This window comes from Aspergillus clavatus, genomic scaffold (assembly GCF_000002715.2).
Source record: "Aspergillus clavatus NRRL 1 1099423829805 genomic scaffold, whole genome shotgun sequence".
NCBI classification, from domain to species: domain Eukaryota; kingdom Fungi; phylum Ascomycota; class Eurotiomycetes; order Eurotiales; family Aspergillaceae; genus Aspergillus; species Aspergillus clavatus.
Genome location: NW_001517094.1, coordinates 1,627,576 through 1,646,142, shown reverse-complemented (window position 1 = coordinate 1,646,142; position 18,567 = coordinate 1,627,576). Strand labels below are relative to the sequence as shown.

General features: G+C 50.0%; 6 protein-coding genes across 6 annotated transcripts, besides 4 other annotated features; 3 read left to right on the top strand and 3 right to left on the bottom strand.

Annotated features, from left to right (window-relative positions):
* Window positions 1-2,083: 2,083 nt before the first annotated feature.
* On the top strand, window positions 2,084-4,019 carry ACLA_023620 (alternative NADH-dehydrogenase; the record flags this gene model as incomplete). Its single annotated transcript, XM_001269073.1, has 4 exons — window positions 2,084-2,411; window positions 2,510-2,848; window positions 2,911-3,882; window positions 3,946-4,019. The coding sequence occupies 4 exons, from the start codon at window positions 2,084-2,086 to the stop codon at window positions 4,017-4,019; spliced, it is 1,713 nt and encodes a 570-aa protein (XP_001269074.1).
* Window positions 4,020-4,980: 961 nt separating this feature from the next.
* On the bottom strand, window positions 4,981-7,858 carry ACLA_023610 (dynamin-related GTPase MGM1; the record flags this gene model as incomplete). The annotated part of the gene is made up of 3 exons (XM_001269072.1): window positions 4,981-5,420; window positions 5,481-7,502; window positions 7,561-7,858. 3 exons carry the CDS (start codon window positions 7,856-7,858, stop codon window positions 4,981-4,983), a joined length of 2,760 nt encoding a protein of 919 aa, XP_001269073.1.
* Window positions 7,859-8,445: 587 nt separating this feature from the next.
* Window positions 8,446-9,798, top strand: ACLA_023600 (glutamine amidotransferase subunit DUG3; the record flags this gene model as incomplete). Its single annotated transcript, XM_001269071.1, has 4 exons — window positions 8,446-8,460; window positions 8,524-8,619; window positions 8,707-9,439; window positions 9,503-9,798. 4 exons carry the CDS (start codon window positions 8,446-8,448, stop codon window positions 9,796-9,798), a joined length of 1,140 nt encoding a protein of 379 aa, XP_001269072.1.
* A 305-nt stretch (window positions 9,799-10,103) lies between these two features.
* ACLA_023590 (PIG-Y family protein) lies at window positions 10,104-11,231 on the bottom strand (the record flags this gene model as incomplete). The annotated part of the gene is made up of 1 exon (XM_001269070.1): window positions 10,104-11,231. The coding sequence occupies one exon, from the start codon at window positions 11,229-11,231 to the stop codon at window positions 10,104-10,106; it is 1,128 nt and encodes a 375-aa protein (XP_001269071.1).
* A 1,281-nt stretch (window positions 11,232-12,512) lies between these two features.
* ACLA_023580 (nuclear and cytoplasmic polyadenylated RNA-binding protein pub1) lies at window positions 12,513-14,194 on the bottom strand (the record flags this gene model as incomplete). Its single annotated transcript, XM_001269069.1, has 5 exons — window positions 12,513-12,685; window positions 12,736-12,868; window positions 12,932-13,579; window positions 13,646-13,750; window positions 13,811-14,194. The coding sequence occupies 5 exons, from the start codon at window positions 14,192-14,194 to the stop codon at window positions 12,513-12,515; spliced, it is 1,443 nt and encodes a 480-aa protein (XP_001269070.1).
* Window positions 14,195-14,478: 284 nt separating this feature from the next.
* Window positions 14,479-14,506: a microsatellite.
* A 1,054-nt stretch (window positions 14,507-15,560) lies between these two features.
* On the top strand, window positions 15,561-16,516 carry ACLA_023570 (uncharacterized protein; the record flags this gene model as incomplete). The annotated part of the gene is made up of 2 exons (XM_001269068.1): window positions 15,561-15,677; window positions 15,743-16,516. The coding sequence occupies 2 exons, from the start codon at window positions 15,561-15,563 to the stop codon at window positions 16,514-16,516; spliced, it is 891 nt and encodes a 296-aa protein (XP_001269069.1).
* Window positions 16,517-16,584: 68 nt separating this feature from the next.
* Window positions 16,585-16,612: a microsatellite.
* Window positions 16,586-16,612: a microsatellite.
* A 1,133-nt stretch (window positions 16,613-17,745) lies between these two features.
* Window positions 17,746-17,768: a microsatellite.
* Between the last annotated feature and the right edge of the window lie 799 nt (window positions 17,769-18,567).

The window sequence follows — 18,567 nt, the reverse complement described above, 5'->3', positions numbered from 1 at the left end:
TGGAATCTTGGGTTGAGCAAGTATATATATCCTTCGAACTTAAGCTCATAATTATACACTCAACAATTGCATACAACATGACTGGTTCGACATGAGCAGATGATCCTGCTAACCCCAAGGCTCAAGGAATCTGCATTGGGCCAGTTCGAGTGCTCTAATAACGCTCAATCTCAATCGTTGCTGAAGTGTTGTATGGACAGAAGCTGGACTGACCGGATGATAATTGCCAGATAGACACTGCAAGAGTCTAGGTTTGGGATATCTACGGAAGTGATTTGCATAGGAAAGGTGCAGTGAGTGGCAGTCCATTGCAGCATGATGTTTCTGATAGACCATAAGTAGCACCGGAACCACTTTGGGAAACTAGCATCTCGTCTCAACATTGAACGTGCTCCATTAACAGATGGTCATCTTCAACGGTCACTCCAATGCAATAGGTGCGAAGGCCAGCTTTCTGAGATTCTCACTCTTCGCCCCTTTCCTTCGGAGCAAGGGAAAGCAATCGATCTTGTGTTCATTGCTTCTGGCTTGAGAGTGCTGCTTTCTGAGTGTCTTGGGAGAAGGTGGGAAACCTTCATGACTCCACGGTCTTCCACGGTCTGATAGTGTCTCTCAGGGTCATCCACAACGCAAGGAGTCGATCGACTAGAAAACCATACAAGACTTCTCTGAAGTCAATTGCAGATCAATGCATTGATATCGAGAAAATCCGCATTCGAAACATCTCCGTTAACCCGCGAAAGATGAAGATTCTGACCACTGTGCGGTCACCAAGCAAATTGTCAAGGAAAGAAACGGATGGACGAGAAGAAGTGGGGCTGGCTTTCCCCGGACTGTCATCGTCGGACGGTCTCTATTCAATTCAGCTGCGAATAACGTCCTCATAAAAGCCCAGAGATAGAATAATGCTGATTATCTAGACTCATCAGGAGTGCGGGTGATGCCGGCATCGGCTCGGGGACGACCGCAGAGCAGAGGGATGAGTCAGCAGGAGCTGTTAACAACTTGAGAGGTTAGAACTTAATAGTTACAAGCAGGAGTGATGAAATCATCAGAAAAGGATATTATTTATCGTTTTATACGAATGTGAGTAAAGAGACGATTAATCTGAGCGAAGACAAATAGGATCAGTAATTCAGTATACAGGCTAGATATGAACTCCAATAACAAAATGATAATAACCAGATCGAAAAGCTGTGGAATTTAGCCTATTAACCTTGCAGACAAAAGATGTAGATATGAGATCAGAGGAAGATAAGGATTCGGCATATTTTTGGAGTACTTTTCTTCTTCTTGGATTTCGCCTCTGATTGCTATTTACATGATTAGAAAGAGAAACTTCTAGGAAGAGGAGAGTTTCTTGAAGTGACTCTGGAAGACCACTATCATCCTCCTTGGACTGTATTATTATCACCCTATCTCACACTCAAGTGAATAAACCCTCACAAAGAGGGAAAAATCTGCAAGCTCTCTCCCCACGACTCCAATTCGGCTTCCCCAAACGAAGTCGTCGGTGTGTCGAAGGTGAAAAGGAAGACCCAGAATTCAGAATAGGCTGGATATCGGGGCCCATTGTTATTAGAGGAACCCGTTCGGACCCGGAATCCACCCAGTTTTAAGGCTCTAACAAGGCCAAATAGCTTCAAAAAGCGAGGCCGGCCGCCGAGCAAGCACAACGAAGCGTCCCAAAGAGAGAGAAAAAAAAAAGAGAAGAAATAGGGAAATCTCCACCGGAGCTCCCAAAGACTCAGCTTGTAAGAACGTGAAGGTGGAAGTAAGTATCCTCGGCGACACACCGATTCGCCCAAAACAGCTTAACTGAGGCGTCCAGAATTCTTGCGATTCTCTCATTCCGCGCCTTGATTGCCTCAGGCCTTCATTTTCTTTTTTTCTTCCCTCTCTTCTCTTCTCTATCCACCTTGTCATCCTTGTCTTCATCCACAATTCATTTCGTGAATTGACGTCCCTTGGTGGATTGCATTTCATCTCTCACCTTCCCTCCTATCCCCATACTTTCCCTTCGTTCGCCAGTGTGCGACCGCAGCCTTCAATGGTTGGAAGTTCCATGGTGATTCGCTCCAAGATGGTCTCTCCCGCCGTTATGCAGTTGACGTCGCTGTCGCGCAGGTCGCTCTCGACACGATCGCAGTTCATTGCTCGTTCCTCGCGTCCTCTGCGATCTGGTAATTTCTCGCGCCAGCCTGTTCAGCGCACCTTCCGCCGTTCCTACGCCGACGCGGCCCCTGCCCCGAAGCCCAAGAAGCGATTCAGATTCCTGCGATGGACCTGGCGTCTGACCTGGCTCTCCGGTGTCGGTCTCGCCGGTGCGCTTGTTTACAGCATCTACGAGCAGCGTCATCCTATCGAGCAGATCAATCCTAGTCCGGACAAGAAGACTCTTGTTATCCTCGGTATGTTGGAACTACTCCCTGTCTGCTATCCTCGTTGCACAACCTGCCTTAAAAAAAAAGAAAAGAAAAGACAAGCTAATTTATCATTGCAACTTCAGGTACCGGATGGGGTTCCGTTTCTCTTCTGAAGAAACTTGATACTGAGAACTACAATGTCGTGGTCATCTCGCCCCGCAACTACTTCCTTTTCACCCCTCTCCTGCCATCCTGCACTACTGGCCAGGTCGAGCATCGCTCGATCATGGAGCCCATCCGTAACATCCTCCGCCAAAAGAAGGCCCATGTGAAGTTCTACGAAGCAGAAGCCACCAAGATCGACTACGAGAAGCGCGTTGTTTATATCAGTGATGACTCTGAGATCAAGGGTGACATCTCTCACACCGAGGTTCCTTTTGACATGCTCGTCGTCGGTGTCGGAGCCGAAAACGCGACTTTCGGTAAGTAGCAGACTGTTTCAGGCGATCATGAAAGACACTAGATCCTAACAGCGCGATCACAGGTATCCCAGGTGTCAGAGAGAACTCCTGCTTCCTGAAGGAAGTCGGTGACGCTCAGAAGATTCGCAAGCGTATCATGGACTGCGTCGAGACCGCCATGTTCAAGGATCAACCCGAGGAAGAGGTCAAGCGACTGTTGCACATGGTCGTCGTCGGTGGTGGTCCTACCGGTGTTGAATTTGCCGGTGAGCTGCAGGACTTCTTCAACGAGGATCTGAAAAAGTGGATCCCTGAGATCAAGGACAACTTCCACGTCACCCTGGTCGAAGCTCTGCCCAATGTTCTTCCCATGTTCTCCAAGCAGCTGATCGATTACACGGAATCGACCTTCAAGGAGGAAGAGATCACTATCCGTACCAAGACCATGGTCAAGAAGGTCACTGATAAGTACATCGAGGCCGAGGTCACTAACCCCGATGGAAGCAAGAATCTGGAAACGATCCCCTACGGCCTGCTGGTTTGGGCCACTGGTAATGCCGTGCGTAACGTTGTCCGCGACCTGATGAACCAGATTCCCGCCCAGAAGAACTCGCGCCGTGGTCTGGCTGTGAACGAGTATCTCGTCGTCAATGGTGCGGAGAACATCTGGGCTGTCGGTGACTGTGCCGTCACCAACTACGCTCCCACTGCCCAGGTTGCCGGTCAGGAGGGTGCCTTCCTGGCTCGTCTCTTCAACACCATGGCCAAGACCGAGACTGTCGAGAAGGAGTTGCAGAGACTCTCCGAAGCCCAGGCTCAAGCTAAGAACGAGGAGGAGCGCAACCAGATCTTTGACGAGATCCGCGAATGCCAAAAGCAGCTGCGCAGAAACAAGCAGATTGGTCCCTTCCAGTACTCCCACCAGGGAAGTCTGGCTTACATTGGAAAGGAGCGTGCAGTTGCGGACATCAGCTGGCTGAGCGGCAACATTGCAAGCGGTGGAACAGTGACCTACCTTTTCTGGCGTAGTGCCTACCTGAGCATGTGCTTCAGCAGTAAGTGGCCTTAGCCTGCTTAATTTTCCCCGAAGTTTACTTTTATGCTAACAAATCACGCAGCACGTAACCGTGTTCTGGTCGCTGCTGACTGGATCAAGGCCAAGCTCTTTGGTCGTGACGTCTCCCGGGAGTAAATGACTTCCCTCAAGAATTCGACATGATTCATCCACCTCTACAACATATCTTTTCTTTTACAACCCACCGCAAGAGGTTATTCCTCTTTGCTGCTGCAACACCCATTCTTCATGACGCTATTCTACGACTATTCACTATTTCACTTCCCTTCCTCCATGTGAGGCATCATTGCTGCCCACCTATCTCTGAACAGCCAAGTCACGATGGTCAACTATGAGACTCGTTTACCCTACCACAGCCCCATCACGCGGACTGAACAGCCACGGGACGTGAAGAAAAGCCCATTTTCTCTTTTTCTTTTTTCTTTTTTTCTTTTGTCTCTCTGTGTGTATGAATTAGATAGGCAGGGTGCGGGATTCCTTTTTTAGACATATTTTAGGATTGGCCATAATCATCTTCTTGTATCATTCATGTCTGATCATATACCTCTTCTGTCTGGTATTTGCAAGCATTTCAATTCAAGTTTGTGCTTCTGGGTATTCAGCTCTCTCCATTGTACTCTGACTGGTTGCTGTGGCTTCGCTTTCAGCCGAAATATATAAGTAAAGCTCGTCGGATTGTTTAAACTGATATTTGGCGGGTAGAAGTGAACATCGAAGTCAACCAGGGAGAATGCTGGCGTATACACCAGGCTGAGTGATATCTATCTATGTATCATGTGTCCACCATCTATTACCCAGTCCATTCCAGAACTGATTTCCATATCTAGCTAATATTTTACATGCAGTGGGTAGAAAAGGGAGAAATGATGAAAACGCCAAATGGAAGAGGCATGGAAAGATGGAAAAAGGAAACCCGCTATGCTGACAACCCCATTCGTTGACTACGGACATGGCCTGGTGGATAACAAAATCTGAGAGGAATGAGGATAAAGTGCTCGGAATGAGAGGAGAAACGTGAGGGGAAAGGGAAAGAGGCAGGGGAAGTATATAAAAAGCCAGGTGAGATTTGGGTTATCGCTTAGAATATGTTCCACCCACGGCTCCTTTGCTCCTTGTTAACCAACGGACGGTCCCCGTTTCGTTGCTTAGTCCGACCATCCAGCTGCCGGATGCTTTCGATCTTCTGCAGGGCCAATTCGAGGAGCTCCTTCTTGCGGATGACGTCGAGATGTTTCCGGATGCGCGGGTCTTCGCGGGCGAAGCGCTCCACCTCGGCGTCGGAGAGGTGCCGGCCGAGTCTCATGTCCAGTTCGCGGGGAAAGTTGTAGTAGAATTCGGAGAGGAGCTCAACGTTAAGGAAAAGGACGGCAGTGGATGTGAGCTTGTCGGCAACAACGTCAAGGAAGACTTCTGGGCAGTAGTACTTGTTCTTCTTCGAGGCGCATTGTTTGGAACGGATCGCGAGAAGACGCATTTTGATCAGATCGGCGCGGTCACGTAAGAAGACACCTTCCCGGCCTGCATTTCGTTTGGTTAATATTCAATGAAAGATAAAAATCGCGAGCAGACTTGACATACCTTTATCCAGCAAGGCGGAACTAAACCCACCAGCGCCGCCACCGCCATCGCCTTCTAGGACAGCCTCGCCCTTGCGGACTCTGTCGACAAACGACATCACGTCTTTGAACTTCCTCTTTCCAACAGCGTCTTCAACATGCCGATAAGCAGATTCGCAGGCTTTAAGCTCTTCCTTTAGCACTCGACTGATGTTCTCCCTCCCCTTTGCCCACTCGGGGTCTTCCACTTCAATCTCGAACTTGTAAGGCTTGATACAGTTCTCAACCTGATCGCTGGTGCTGAAGAACCGATCATTTAGAATGCTGGTACACGCTTCCACGATCTGCCTCTGCGCATATGGATGGTTCGCGAAGGTGGAGTTGGCCAATAATCTATCAACATGGTTTTGGATGGCGCTGGCAACCACTGTAGTGGCGAGCCTGCCTATTCCCAATTTCGTCAGGGACGAGGTCGACGCATCGAGCTTACGCCGCCAATATTGTGAGTCTGGATCCGCCTTTGGAAGGTCGCTGAGAGGGTCTAATTCCGGCATCGATGCAGCCAGGTACTCGATTGGTTTGTTCCAATATCTCTGTGCCAGAATGTCCATAACACGTTGGTCCAGTTCGTTCTTCAGCATCTCGCGAACTTGAGGTCGACCAAAGTTTTCAGCAAACGCCTTGAAGGAATGCTTGAAGCTGTCCAGGCTCTCAGCAAGATATGACTCGGCACTGAGTGGCCGATCATTATACTGCACTTTGAACTCGTATGTTGCTTCCTCTAGTTCTTGGCTGATGGCATCCCTAGTACCTGCTAGGCCTGATGCCATGGTCTGTTCCAGAACGTGCATGAGCTTGCTCCGCAATGTGGTGACGCCCACCGAAACACCAGACTGAGGGCCGAATTCAGATGGATGAGCAGAAAAGTAAGCATTCTCATTCTTGAGAATGGCACTAGTAATGTTTCCGCTACCTCTAGAGAAAAGAGCGGTTGTCTGAGGAATTCGAGACACGACGCCAACGTAGCCCAAACGGAGAGGGTACTTTTGATCCGAGAGAATACTCTGGCCCCTCTCCGGATCGACGAGGTCCATCTTCGTGATGACTCCAATTGTCCTTTCGCCTCTGGGGTCCACCCGACGGCTTGCTCTCAAGGCAGTAGAATTAGCTAGGTCGACATCTGCCGCGGAGATTGCAAGAATGACGTTAGGAGGTTGAATATATTTGTCACAGAGGTCGGATATTTTCTGCTTCAGCTCCAGTGGCTGATCCTTGCCGGCAACCTGGATGTAACCCGGTAGATCAATCAAGGAGAGGTCGGGGACATTAGGTGAATGGATGGTGAGCTGAATAGGGTCGTCCGAGACGCAGTCCCTCTCCGGCACCGCGAGATTCAGATCGGTCAAAGTCCGCTGAATCTGTGAGAAATCCGTGATTTTTCCCAAGCCGAGAGCTGGAAATTCCCCGTACTCCGACTGTGAGTTCGGCGTGTTGACCAGAGTGAGTTCGATTGGGCGCCGAGTGACCATATTGGAACCTTTAGGAAGGAACTCGTGTCCAACAATCGCCTCCAAGACGGAGCTCTTGCCAGATGACTGCGACCCGATGACCACTATTGATGGCAAGGTCAGGGTGCCGGATTGGCCGACGGTCTGAAGGATGTTTCTGATCTCGATCATCTTCCGCGTAAGGAGCATCATCTGGTCGTCCTCTGCTATCTCTCTTGCACGTCGAAAGTCTTCCTCGTCAGACTGGTTGTAACCAAAAGCTGCGCCAGTAGCTGCGCCAGCGGCCGCCACGCCGCTTCGACTCTGTTTCGGGGATTCTCCTCCTCCAGACGATCCATCATTGCCACCCTGAGGGTCTTCATTTAGGCGAAAAATCTTTTGCAACCATTCGGGTACTTCGATATCTTCGGTGGATTTTTGCCATCCTCGCTGTGTTTGGTCGGCAACGTTCTGCAATTCTTGGAAGAAGCTTGAAGCAGCACCGCCGACAGTCTCTCCCGTTCGTTTAAAGATGTCAATTGCGTAATTCCCTGCTTCTGTAAATGGTGTTAGTTGATCGAAGCCATCCCTCAAGAATCAGTTTCCAAAACGTACGTGCAGCTTGGTACTGAATATAGGCAAAGCCAGCAATCATAGCTCCTCCAAACATAGCTGGTACTCTGACTAGCTTCATTGCCAGCTTCGGAAGCATCCGTGCAAATGATATGGTCCGCACAGCTGGGACATTGTGGATGGCATACGCTCCGGCAGGCCAGGCACGGCGTCGAAGCGCAGCCCCTCCCTCCGAGCGCAGAAGCCCTCCTGTTCTTGCGCCTGCATTATGGACATGGCGGGCTAGGCGGCCCGTCCGCAAGAGCGGAATCAGACGATGCGAGAGGATTCTCCCGCTCATGACGCCTGGAAACTCATACACCACAGAGTAGTCGGGGCAGTTTTAGTTATCATATCCGGGCTAGAAGTCGTGGATAAATATGACACTTGTAGGTCTATGAGTTGGGAATGAGCAGCACGAAACGATGGTTGATGTAATCAACAGTGTCCCGCGTTGGAGGCGAATCTCCGCTGGGCATCCCGTGACTTGCGCCGATGGCGGCGTCGTCTCCCGGATACTGTCGGTGTGAGTCACGTGTAGTTGAATGGTGACTCCATCACGGCAGAAGATACTATATTGCAAGGGATGTCCTTTGGAGGATCTTAAAGCTTATCTACTCTGTACAGCGATCCTTCTTCTCTCTTGCAGTGCCCTTGAAATCCCAAGTTATAATTGGCTGTTGCTTGAGTGAATGGTGGAAGACAGGACTTGACTTGTATCATCGGCCTGTGCATCCTTCTACAGCACAGAGCAGGGGTTGAGAGACCTCTGACTTTCTTTCGGATTGACTTCTTCTCACTAGGAGATTCTTTTTATTCTGTTTTTATTCTGAATAGGACTTTGGGGGAAGCACATTTACTGGAGTTGTTTATAGAAAACTGTGCAATATGTGCCGTTTTTTGGTAAGAAGGAGCAACAATTCCCTGAAGCATAGTACTGTCATTTACTGACCGCTCCTTTACCAGGTATACAAGGGTAGACATGAGATTCGTCTCAGCAAGCTCGTCACAGAACCTAGTCATTCCATCTTGACGCAGTCCTACGACTCCCGCTTAAGATTGGTGAGTTGGCGGTAGTCTATCATCGCAGATTCACACATCTGCCACCACGTTCCTATTGACCCAACTAGGGCTAACCGACATCTCCAGGATAATCGCCGACCTGTGAACGGTGATGGCTTCGGGGTAGGTTTCTACACCGACCCAAAACTAGGCCCAGAGCCATGCATCTTCACATCCACCATCCCAGCCTGGAACTGCGAGAACCTGGAACGGCTCGCAAGCAAGACGTGCTCGAACCTCATCTTCGCGCACGTTCGCGCCACGACAGAGGGCACGCTGTCCGACACTAACTGCCACCCTTTCCAGCACCAAACGCTGATGTGGATGCACAACGGCAATGTCGGTGGATGGCATTACATCAAGCGGACGCTGGCCGACTCGCTCGCGGACCGGTGGTACCTGGGTGTGAAGGGCGGGACGGATAGCGAATGGGCCTTTGCGCTGTTTCTCGACCTGCTCGAGAAGGAGGGCGTGGATCCTAGCTCGGACCCAGGGCCGGAGGGCTTCGGGCAGGCGCTGCTGCGCAAGGTGATGGTCAAGACCATCGCTAAGATCAATGAGTTCATCCGCGATATCCCCAAGCGGCATAATGTGTCTGGGGTGGAGACACGCAGTCTGCTCAATTTCGCCGTGACGGACGGCCATACCGTCGTCTGCACTCGCTACATCAGTAGCAAGACGGATGAGCCTGCTAGTCTGTACTTCTCGTCGGGAACCAATTGGAAAGAAGGGAAAGACAAAGGCCACTTCAAGATGGAGCGCCACGATAAGGGAGCCGACATTGTGCTGGTGGCCAGCGAGCCTATCACATTCGAGCGACGTGAGAGGACCCTGGCCCTGACCTTAGTCTGATGCGTTCTCGCAAAGCTAACCTACCTTTTAGATAACTGGGTATCTGTGCCCACCAACTCGATAGTCACCATCCACAAGCAGACCGTCCTGCTCCACCCCATAATAGACGAATTTTATAGCGAGGATCTGAATCACGATCGCTCTTCATGCTATGCTGTTTCCAAGGGCCTTGTCAGCACTGCGCCTGGAACAACCGTGCAGCTTCAACAAACAGAGGGATCAAACAGACCAGTCTCCGAGCCCAAAGATCCTGCTGTTTGTGGCACAAGCCGCATGGTTGACGCAATTGACGTTCAGTTTTCCAACCAGTGCGCGTTGTCGCACTGAAGCTCTCGCCCTTGTAATCTGTTCGAATCAAAGCTTGAATAATCGTTGTTGGAGTTGGGAAATTGTCTTCTTCGAGGGATTGTCCTAGTATGTTTGTCGAGATACCCTTGGCCGTTGGGTTAAGTGCGATTGATTCGATGGATTTCCTTTTTCTTATATGGGTTCGTTTGATAGTCTGAAATATTATAGATTGTCCTCGGGTCTTATGAGGAAAACAAACGTAGATAGCCCGCCCTTGAACTCCTAATTCGGCATGCAAAGAGAAACAAGCAGCAATGAATATACAGCATTATAGAAGCCGCCGATCATGTATCATCGCCTGTGATATTGGCATGCTTGAAGTACTTCATGCCCACCCACGCCACAACAACCCAGACCCAGGACATGACAGCCGTCAATATGATCAAGGCTGGATAATACCCGACGATGGGCAAGGTCAGATCATCCTCCAGCTCCGGCGGTGCATACGGAGTCTCCCCCACGTCCCAAGCCCAGCTCCAGACACCGAAACAACTGCCCATTCCCACCACAAAGACCAACCAGGTCACGATCAAGATAATCCACCCCCACCACTCCGTCTCCGAGTAGTCCCAGACGATCTTCTGTGTAGCCTTCAGGTCCGTGACGTGTGTCGCAAGAGGCGATTTCGTGCGGCGCACGGCCCTGTATGCCGCGCCTGCTGGGAGAGCGTAGTAGGAATCCGAACTCGAGGACGGCGTCGGGATGTGTAAGCCTGCGGCGGCACTGGTGCTGCTCGCAGAGGAATTCTGGAACGCGGCTGCGACGGCAGCATTGGAGTTTTTGACGCGGGGAAAGGAAATCATGTCCTCGTCGTCGGTGCCCAATTCATCTCTAAGCACGTTCCACGTTGAGAAATTGGCCGAAGAGTCGGCCCGTTGAGTATCCGCAGTGCCCCAGCCGGAAGGAACGTTTTTATCTGCCCGCGGAGCGAGCGCGCTTCCAAACGACGAAAACCCATCCCGGACTGGGACCGTATCCACCACGGATTGCGCCCGTGTCGCGGATATCTGAGCCGGTAGTTGTGAATCTCCATCCCCGCGCGACAGATCAACAGACGCCCGCGTAGCCTTCTTATCCCGATAATCGAAGCGTGTCCCCAGCAACGCTGTTTTCCTCAGCGAGCCTCTTCTCCGTCGCGTCCGTCGTTGTTGCAGAGCGCTCGCCATCGCCCGTCCCCCACGCAGACCGGATGCGAGGTCCTCGCCATCGTCCTTCCCCATTGCTGAGTGGTTGTGTTCAGCCGTGTGGTGGGTCGCCTGGTTCATGCGCAGGAATGCGAATTTCGAGAGCAGCGAGCCGGACGAGCTGCGCTTGTGTCCGCTGCTTGTGCTTCCAGACCGCGCCCGTCCTGTGAGCCCGTCACCGTGGTCTAGCGATTGTGCTACACTTCCGTTGCCGCCTGCATCTTCCATTGGCGCGAGCTGGGCGCGACTGTGTTGACTTTAGATGGAATCGTCATTCAACTTCTTGATATGGACAGTCTGAACCCGTTGCAGGGGCTGATCTGGGTGGAGATTGCCATTCGCCGAATTGAAGATGTTGATACGGAACAGGAGAGTAGTTACGGGAGAGACTGGTGGGCCTAAGGCCAAGACTGCCAAGTGCCGGCACTACTTGCTCCATTTTCTCCGCATGCTATGGAGAATTGGAGACATGGACTCATGGTTCAATATTCTATGACTACTTATGCGCCGGAAGGAAGCTAGATCAAAATATCAGAGAGCGACCTGAGCGATTGGTTAAAGCATGTGCCCTCTCAGTACTGTACAAAAGATGTGTGAAGCCGTATTAAGCACGTAGGAACCTCCCGAGACTAGAACAGCTCTCTTAAGAGCTTAGTTGGGCTGGCTATCGACCCTGAAAATGGTTCAGACTGACTGACATTATGGCATGAAAAGCAAATTGGTATATCATCCGAAGCGCCAGGAACAAAAAGACTTAGAGCAAAATATGAACAAATAATTGCAATCATAGAAAGCAGACCCACTATCCGAGGAAGCCTCAAGATGTGGTATCTTCTTCGAGTTCGTTAGGCAGAGATCATGGCGGTGACTGGGAAGAAGAATATTGAGTGAAAAGAAAGAGAAAAAGTACACTATCAAACAAAAGACTCCTGCTGCGTGGGCAGGGGAATAGATCCATCAAGATGTTGAGGGATCCGCACATACAGTTTGAGAAATACGGTACAATTTTCAGGAGACAACAGATTACCAAGATGGTGGTCCAAAGATCTCGGATCGCAGAGAAGCCAGATGAGGATAGGTACTTTTCGATTATTCCGCAGAAAGCCCGGGGTAGAAGTCCAAAAAGCTTCGCTCACAATTTGCGCACAATCATTCAAAGAAGAGAGCATGGCCTTGACAAAACAGAGTGGACTTGGGGTATTGGTGTACGATAACACACAAAATTTCATTCGAAAAGGAAGCACTTGGGAACGGAAACATGCGCTTAGAAATCCACTTCATAGGGCAATCGTGAGACGGAGGGCAACAGAGCAAAAATGAAAGAGAACGGAAGAGGAGATGAATAGGGAAAAATATAGGGCAGAAACTGGAATAATTCTCGGAGAAGAACAGGGATATGGAATCAGATACACCTTTTCTTCTCACTGTTGCTATCGCGAACGGCTACTCTCACGGTCAATCGAGGAGTTTAAGACGAGGCAGTATGCAGCAGTGTCGGCGGGAGCCAGGCTACGCCTGGTAGCCCCCAAAGCCGTTTCCAAAGTTGCCATTGTTTGGCTGGTTCCAGCCAGCAGAGTTTGGTGTGGTCTGTCCACGGCCGAAGCCTGCATTGCCTGGGACCTGGCCATAACCTTGACCAGTCATTCCCGCCTGGTCCCAGCCTCGTCCAGCAGGGTTGGGGCCTGTGACAGATCAGCGACCAGTCGAATAGGATGGACGGTGGAAGACATACCTTGAGGGGTCATCGGGGCTCCAGGGCCACCATATTGGGGGAAGTACGTGCCTGGGCTGGAGTTGAAGGGGGATGTACCCTGCTGGCCGGAGAAATTATCGAATTGACCGGTAGGAGGACGGTCCTTGCCCCACTAGGAGAGTATGTAAGTGACATTGCAGCCAGGAATGTGGGTCGGGGTCGAAAGTAGACTTACACTGCATTTCAGGGGACGCCCGTTAACATTATACCCATTGAGTTGACAAATCGCCATAGCAGCGTTCTCATGTGTATCCATCTTGATAAAGGCAAACCCACGGTCCGCTTGGAGGCGAGTCTCAAGCACATATCCAAAGTTCTGGAAAAGCGGAACGAGGTCGTTCTGCGCGGTATACGGAGTCAGATTGCCCACGTAGCAGGTAGTCTGCCACTGCGGGGTCTGTTGAACGACCATATCGTAGCTTTGAACGCCGTGGGTAGGGAAGTGGTGGTGACCAAAAGGGGTAGTCGGAGTCATGCCCATAGCTGCCATGGCCTGCTGCTGAGAGATAGAGGGTTGCCCCTTCTGATTTGCCCAGTTGCAGCGAATGGCACGAGAGCCGAGCCATTCGCCGTCCATGGAGTTCAATGCCTTGTCAGCATCTCCGCGATCGCGGAAGGCAACAAAGCCGTAGCCGCGGGAACGACCAGTCTTCATATCCCACATAACACGGGCCTCCGACACCGAGCCGAACGCGGAGAAGGCTTGCATCAGGATCTCATCGTTGACTTCATTGCTCAAATCGCCGACAAAAATGTGGAAATGGCCCGAGGTATCTTCCTTGCTCGTAGTGTTGGATTGGTATGCCCAGTTCACGCGAATTTCCTGCAGAGAGCATCAGTATCGCATTGATCACGTATTATAATCTGACTGTGATTTGCAGACGCTTACCGACTGGTGAATTCGGCGCCCGTTGAGAGTCTGCATAGCCCTCTCAGCCGCGCCAGGGTCGTCAAACTCGACGAAGCCATAGTTGTAACCTTTGCTGTTGAACTTCTGGGGATATCAGCATTGCACAAGAGACACAATCATTCCACAGAGCGGGGCAGAACATACGTTCTTGTCGGGAATGACCTTGACGCTCTGGACATGGCCGGTAGTTTCGAAGATTTGCTTCAAGATGTCCTCAGTGACCCTCGGGTCAAGTCCACCGACATACAGAGCTCTCTTATTTGGCTCGGGGGCAGCCCGACGCACATATCCACCAGCGCTGGTCGGGGACATCATGTTTCCAGACATAGGAGAGGTGATGGCGGTCGGGATAGGATTGGTATTCTGAGGAATCACAACAGGAGGACGAGGCGGAGGAGGCATGTGGGACGGGTTGGCCTGGCCATTGCCCTGAGAAGCATCATACTGCTGACCGGAAGAAGCAGCCGATGCTTGTGGAGGCGGAGGCGGAAGAGAGGAAGAGTTCGAGGTGGAGACGTTCTCGGCCATTGTAGTTGTAGTTCGATTATCAGGTGAGATATACAAAAAATCTGTCAGGCGATATAATGCACAAGTGAATGAACGTTAAGATGCCTGGCTGGATAACACTGTTTGTTGGTAGCTAGTGCAGAGCGTTAAGCAGCCACAAAATTGGTTGTCGTCGAAAGGCGGAAAGCGACGCGGGGATCGAGACAGAAAGAAATCGCTAGATAGAAAAAATGGAGACGTTTGAGACAATCCTGTAGGTAAAGAAGACTCGTTCACACAGACAAGATCTGTGGTGGATTAGGCTGAAAAAAAAAGAAAAAAAAAAAGGAAAAACGGTAGGATTCAGGGCGACTCGGACACGGCTCTTTTTCAACACTGAAACACTGAACACACAATCCCAACGAGTTGAGAGATGTGGTGATTTAAAAAAGCTTAAGATTCAGGTTGACAAACGCGAATGATGATGGGGGGATGTAGGAAACGAGACAAGGACAAAGGATAATCAAGGCGCGAAAAGGGAAGAGCAAACAAAGAGAAAAAGGAAACCAAATTACTCAGGATCTCGACGCCAACAATAGCACGATGGACGATGCGAGAGATGAGATGAAATGGAAATGGGAAAGGGAACAGGGAGAGAAAGGTGTGTGATGAGTGATGGGAGGGATTGATAATTGATGGATCTCTGGTCGGCAACCTTAGCAGCTTACCTAGCTAGCTACCGTAGTCTGTTGTTGTTGGTGCTAATTTTATTAGGTACATGGACTGGACTACTGAGTACTGACTCTATGTATCGACTCCATACGGGGAATAATTCGATAGGTAGAATCCATGGAGAACGAGCGGAATTTCCAAGTCAACTGTCAACTGGCAACCTCTAAAGAGCCGCCCTCGGTGGGGGAAGTGCTAGTCTTATCTTGGGTAGTGCAGGCACTGGTTGAGCGAAGGGCGCTTAATCTGACTCTATTCTTCTATCCATCTGAACAATACTAGGCTTTGTTTCGACGCAGAAACCCCTTCGAATGAGGGATATAATAACATCACCTGAACCAGTAGTATTAAGGTAAGGTTATTGAAACAGGTGATTGGTTTGACACAACCGGGTTACGTGCATCCGTCCTCTTCTTCCTCTCCCAGGACCTCCGTATTTCCAGTTGCAGCGTTTGCACGCCGCGCACTGACATCCTTTCATCAGGATCGAAACATAAGATCCATTTGTTCTGGAGTAACAAATAGGCAATTCCTGTTACTTTACTTCATCATGGAAACATCAAACGGTTCGAATCCAGAGTCCCTTGCTGTACTGACAGCTATGGTGAATCAAACGGCAAGTGTCAATTCTAAGCTGTCGTGGTGGTCTCATGGCTCTAACTGCTATTAGCTCGTCGACATGGGTCGGTTCTTCCGCGCTGGGGGCTCAATGCAGGCGAGGTCTCGACTAAAGAAATCAATTCCTGCTTCTCATGAACGATTTCAAACCGCACTGGACGATTTGTCCGAGCAGATAGTAAGGGCCAATCTCTCTTTCTTGCTTGCTTATTCCATTGGAGAACCATTGTTGATAAAGAGCAGTTCATGGCCAAAGCTTTTCTCGAAAGAGACTATGAGGAACTACGAGCTACGAGAGCAGCATTGCAGCCTGCTGAGGACGTAGTGATGGAGGAGCCTGACCAAAGATTGGGATCTGAAGCTGCACCTGAATCGCCTCGGAAAGAAGAAATTGAACCAGAGACGGAACAGGCTGATGTCAAAGCGGCAGAAGAGCCTGTTACCACACATCAGCCTTCTGGGGCCGAGCAGGCTCAACCAGAAGCAGCTGAGAAACCGGTAAAGGTGGAAAAGGAGGATGAACCGACTCCAGTGCCTGATCAACCAATGCACGGCGCCACAGATATTAACTTTGACTCGGTACTTCCTGACACCGGAGGCGGGCCCAATGAATTTGACCTTCACCTTGATTTTGGCGATGATGATATCGGCAACCAGAATTTCCTGTCTGGGTCAGGCCTAGGCAGTGCTGGCATGGGCGGGGAGCCAAGCGCTGATCAGCCCGGGGCTCTCGACTCGGCATTTCCTGAGGCGGGCGATGACGGCGGCAACATCCCCAGCGGAGGGGATGCGTTTGACTTGGAGTTCCAGAAGGCTGACACCTTCCCAGGCCAGGGCCAGCCTGCAGATGGGCAGACGGGCAACAATGCAGACGATGTGATAGGCCCGGGTGAATCAAGTTTTGATGACCTTTTCATGGAGAATGAGAATTTTGGCGGTGACGGGCTTGGGGGTCAGAACCTGCTGGGGGATGAGCTCATGAACATCAACGAGTTGGATGATAGCTGGTTTAGTTGATGGGAAGGCTACCACCAGGATAGTCATACCAAAACACTGCATCATATATCTACCTAATTTTTGAACTGTTTTTTTTTTTTTTTTTTTTTTTTTTTTATAAAAAAAAAGCGCATAGATATCCACTGCATGCAGTGACTGCTAGTCTGTCACCGATCTCTGAACCACGAGATAGACATCCCACAGCAAATCAAGGTAAGGACCGTCCAGGTCCATGCAAGGAAAAGGTGGGAATGTCACGGTCCGCCCTCCACATTCTAAGCTAAAATGACTTTGAAAGGCATAAACAACCGAAGCAATAATGACGCATGGTTTACTATCAAGACTCCATCGGACGCTTTTAGTCCGTTCGATAGTGCTAAGGTACATCAGCCCTATCAGCAACGAAGTCCAGGAACGACCGAACAATCTCCGTGAAATCTTGGCGATGGACAATACTGAATTCCCCGACGTTAGTCTATCTAGGATTCTAGGTAGAAAGATTTCGTTTCTGGAGTATTGATCGAAGTATGGAACACATCCCGGCTCCACTCCTCTAGTAAGAGACAAGATTGAATAATCAAATATGCAACATGGATGCCCAAGGTGCACTTACTGTGGTAGTCACTTACACAGTAGGTTTGCCGTAGAGGCAGCCACCAGGTTTTGACGTCTCACGCCACAATTGATCCTACAATTACAAGGTTTCAAGGACTCAGGCGGCCTACGGTGTGCATCTATGTATTGCATACTCAAAGACTCAGAATGTAGTAAAGCAGAGTTAGCCACACGTAAATTATATACATAGAGTACACACACTCTGATCATTGCTTTCTGCAGTCTGCATCAGAGCAGATGATGAGGTCATCAGGCTGTCAAAAGATCCCCGCTAGTGGGCCTCGGTTGGCGGCGACCTCTATGTTGATTAAATTAAACAACGTTGTCAAAAAATTCTTGGGAGGCGTCATGAGATCGATCATCGGAGAACCCCTGACGGTTAGGCTTGAGGATTTGAAGTGGGAATTTAAAGGAAGGATGGACTAATGAAATAATGACAAGAGAGACTGTCAACCAGGGCTTGATATTACCTAATATTTAGAAGGCCTGAGGACACTCGGGGCTCTGATGGCTGATGCCTGAGTCGAATCCATTAAGTACTCATTTAATTTCTTGCCGACTATCCAAACATGGCAGATAAGACATCAGAGTTACTAAACTAGTAGAAAAAGGCGCATGAAACGAACTCGTTCATGTGCTGCTGCTGCTGCTGCTGCTGATATGATATCACCGGTTGATGCTTTAGCCTGTCAATTGGCGAAGATCAACAGGCGGAAATCAAAGCGAACCCCGCATGACTGGAGTACGGACGAAGGACTCTTTGGGGGGCTCTGTAGATCCAAAAAGAAAAAGCTTCTCCTCGGGGTTCGAAGAGGTGGAAGAAGAGTTTCTGAGAGGAAGAAAAATATGAAAAAGTGTGAGAGGGATCATGGAGAGGAGAATAATCACGGTGCCGGCCTATCCGCATGTCTTAATTACCTATCTACTCCGTATGTAGCTATCATTTTTTCATATTTATTTTTACGACGACGTCATGCCTCTTCAAGACGATGGTCCAGAGGATTTGGATTAGCGCCGGGGATCCTGATAGTCAAAGGTCTTAGCATCATTCAAAAGACTATCACAAGAGACTACGAAGTCAAAACGACTAGCGAAGGAGTGTAGATACATGAACTTTGAGGCTTGACAAGGCATCACATGGATGACTCGGGATTAGATAACTCTTGGGTCAGTTTCTCTCCAGACAATCCTTCCACCATCTGGAAATCTCCTGCTCCAGAACCCTGAGAATGACTGTCCCGAAGACCGCGCGAATAAAAGCCGTTGGAAATTAGGTTATGGACTGGACATTTCGGATTCATTGGACTTCAATTTTCTTGGAGGATCCAGGCTCTTCTCTAAACAAATATTTGCCTCTACCACTCCCAGACTCCCAAACTCCCCAGTCCGTCGGCTCGCCGGGATGATTCAACCTGGGTTGGGAGTAAAAAAGTGGTGGCTCTGGGGCCGGTGTTCCG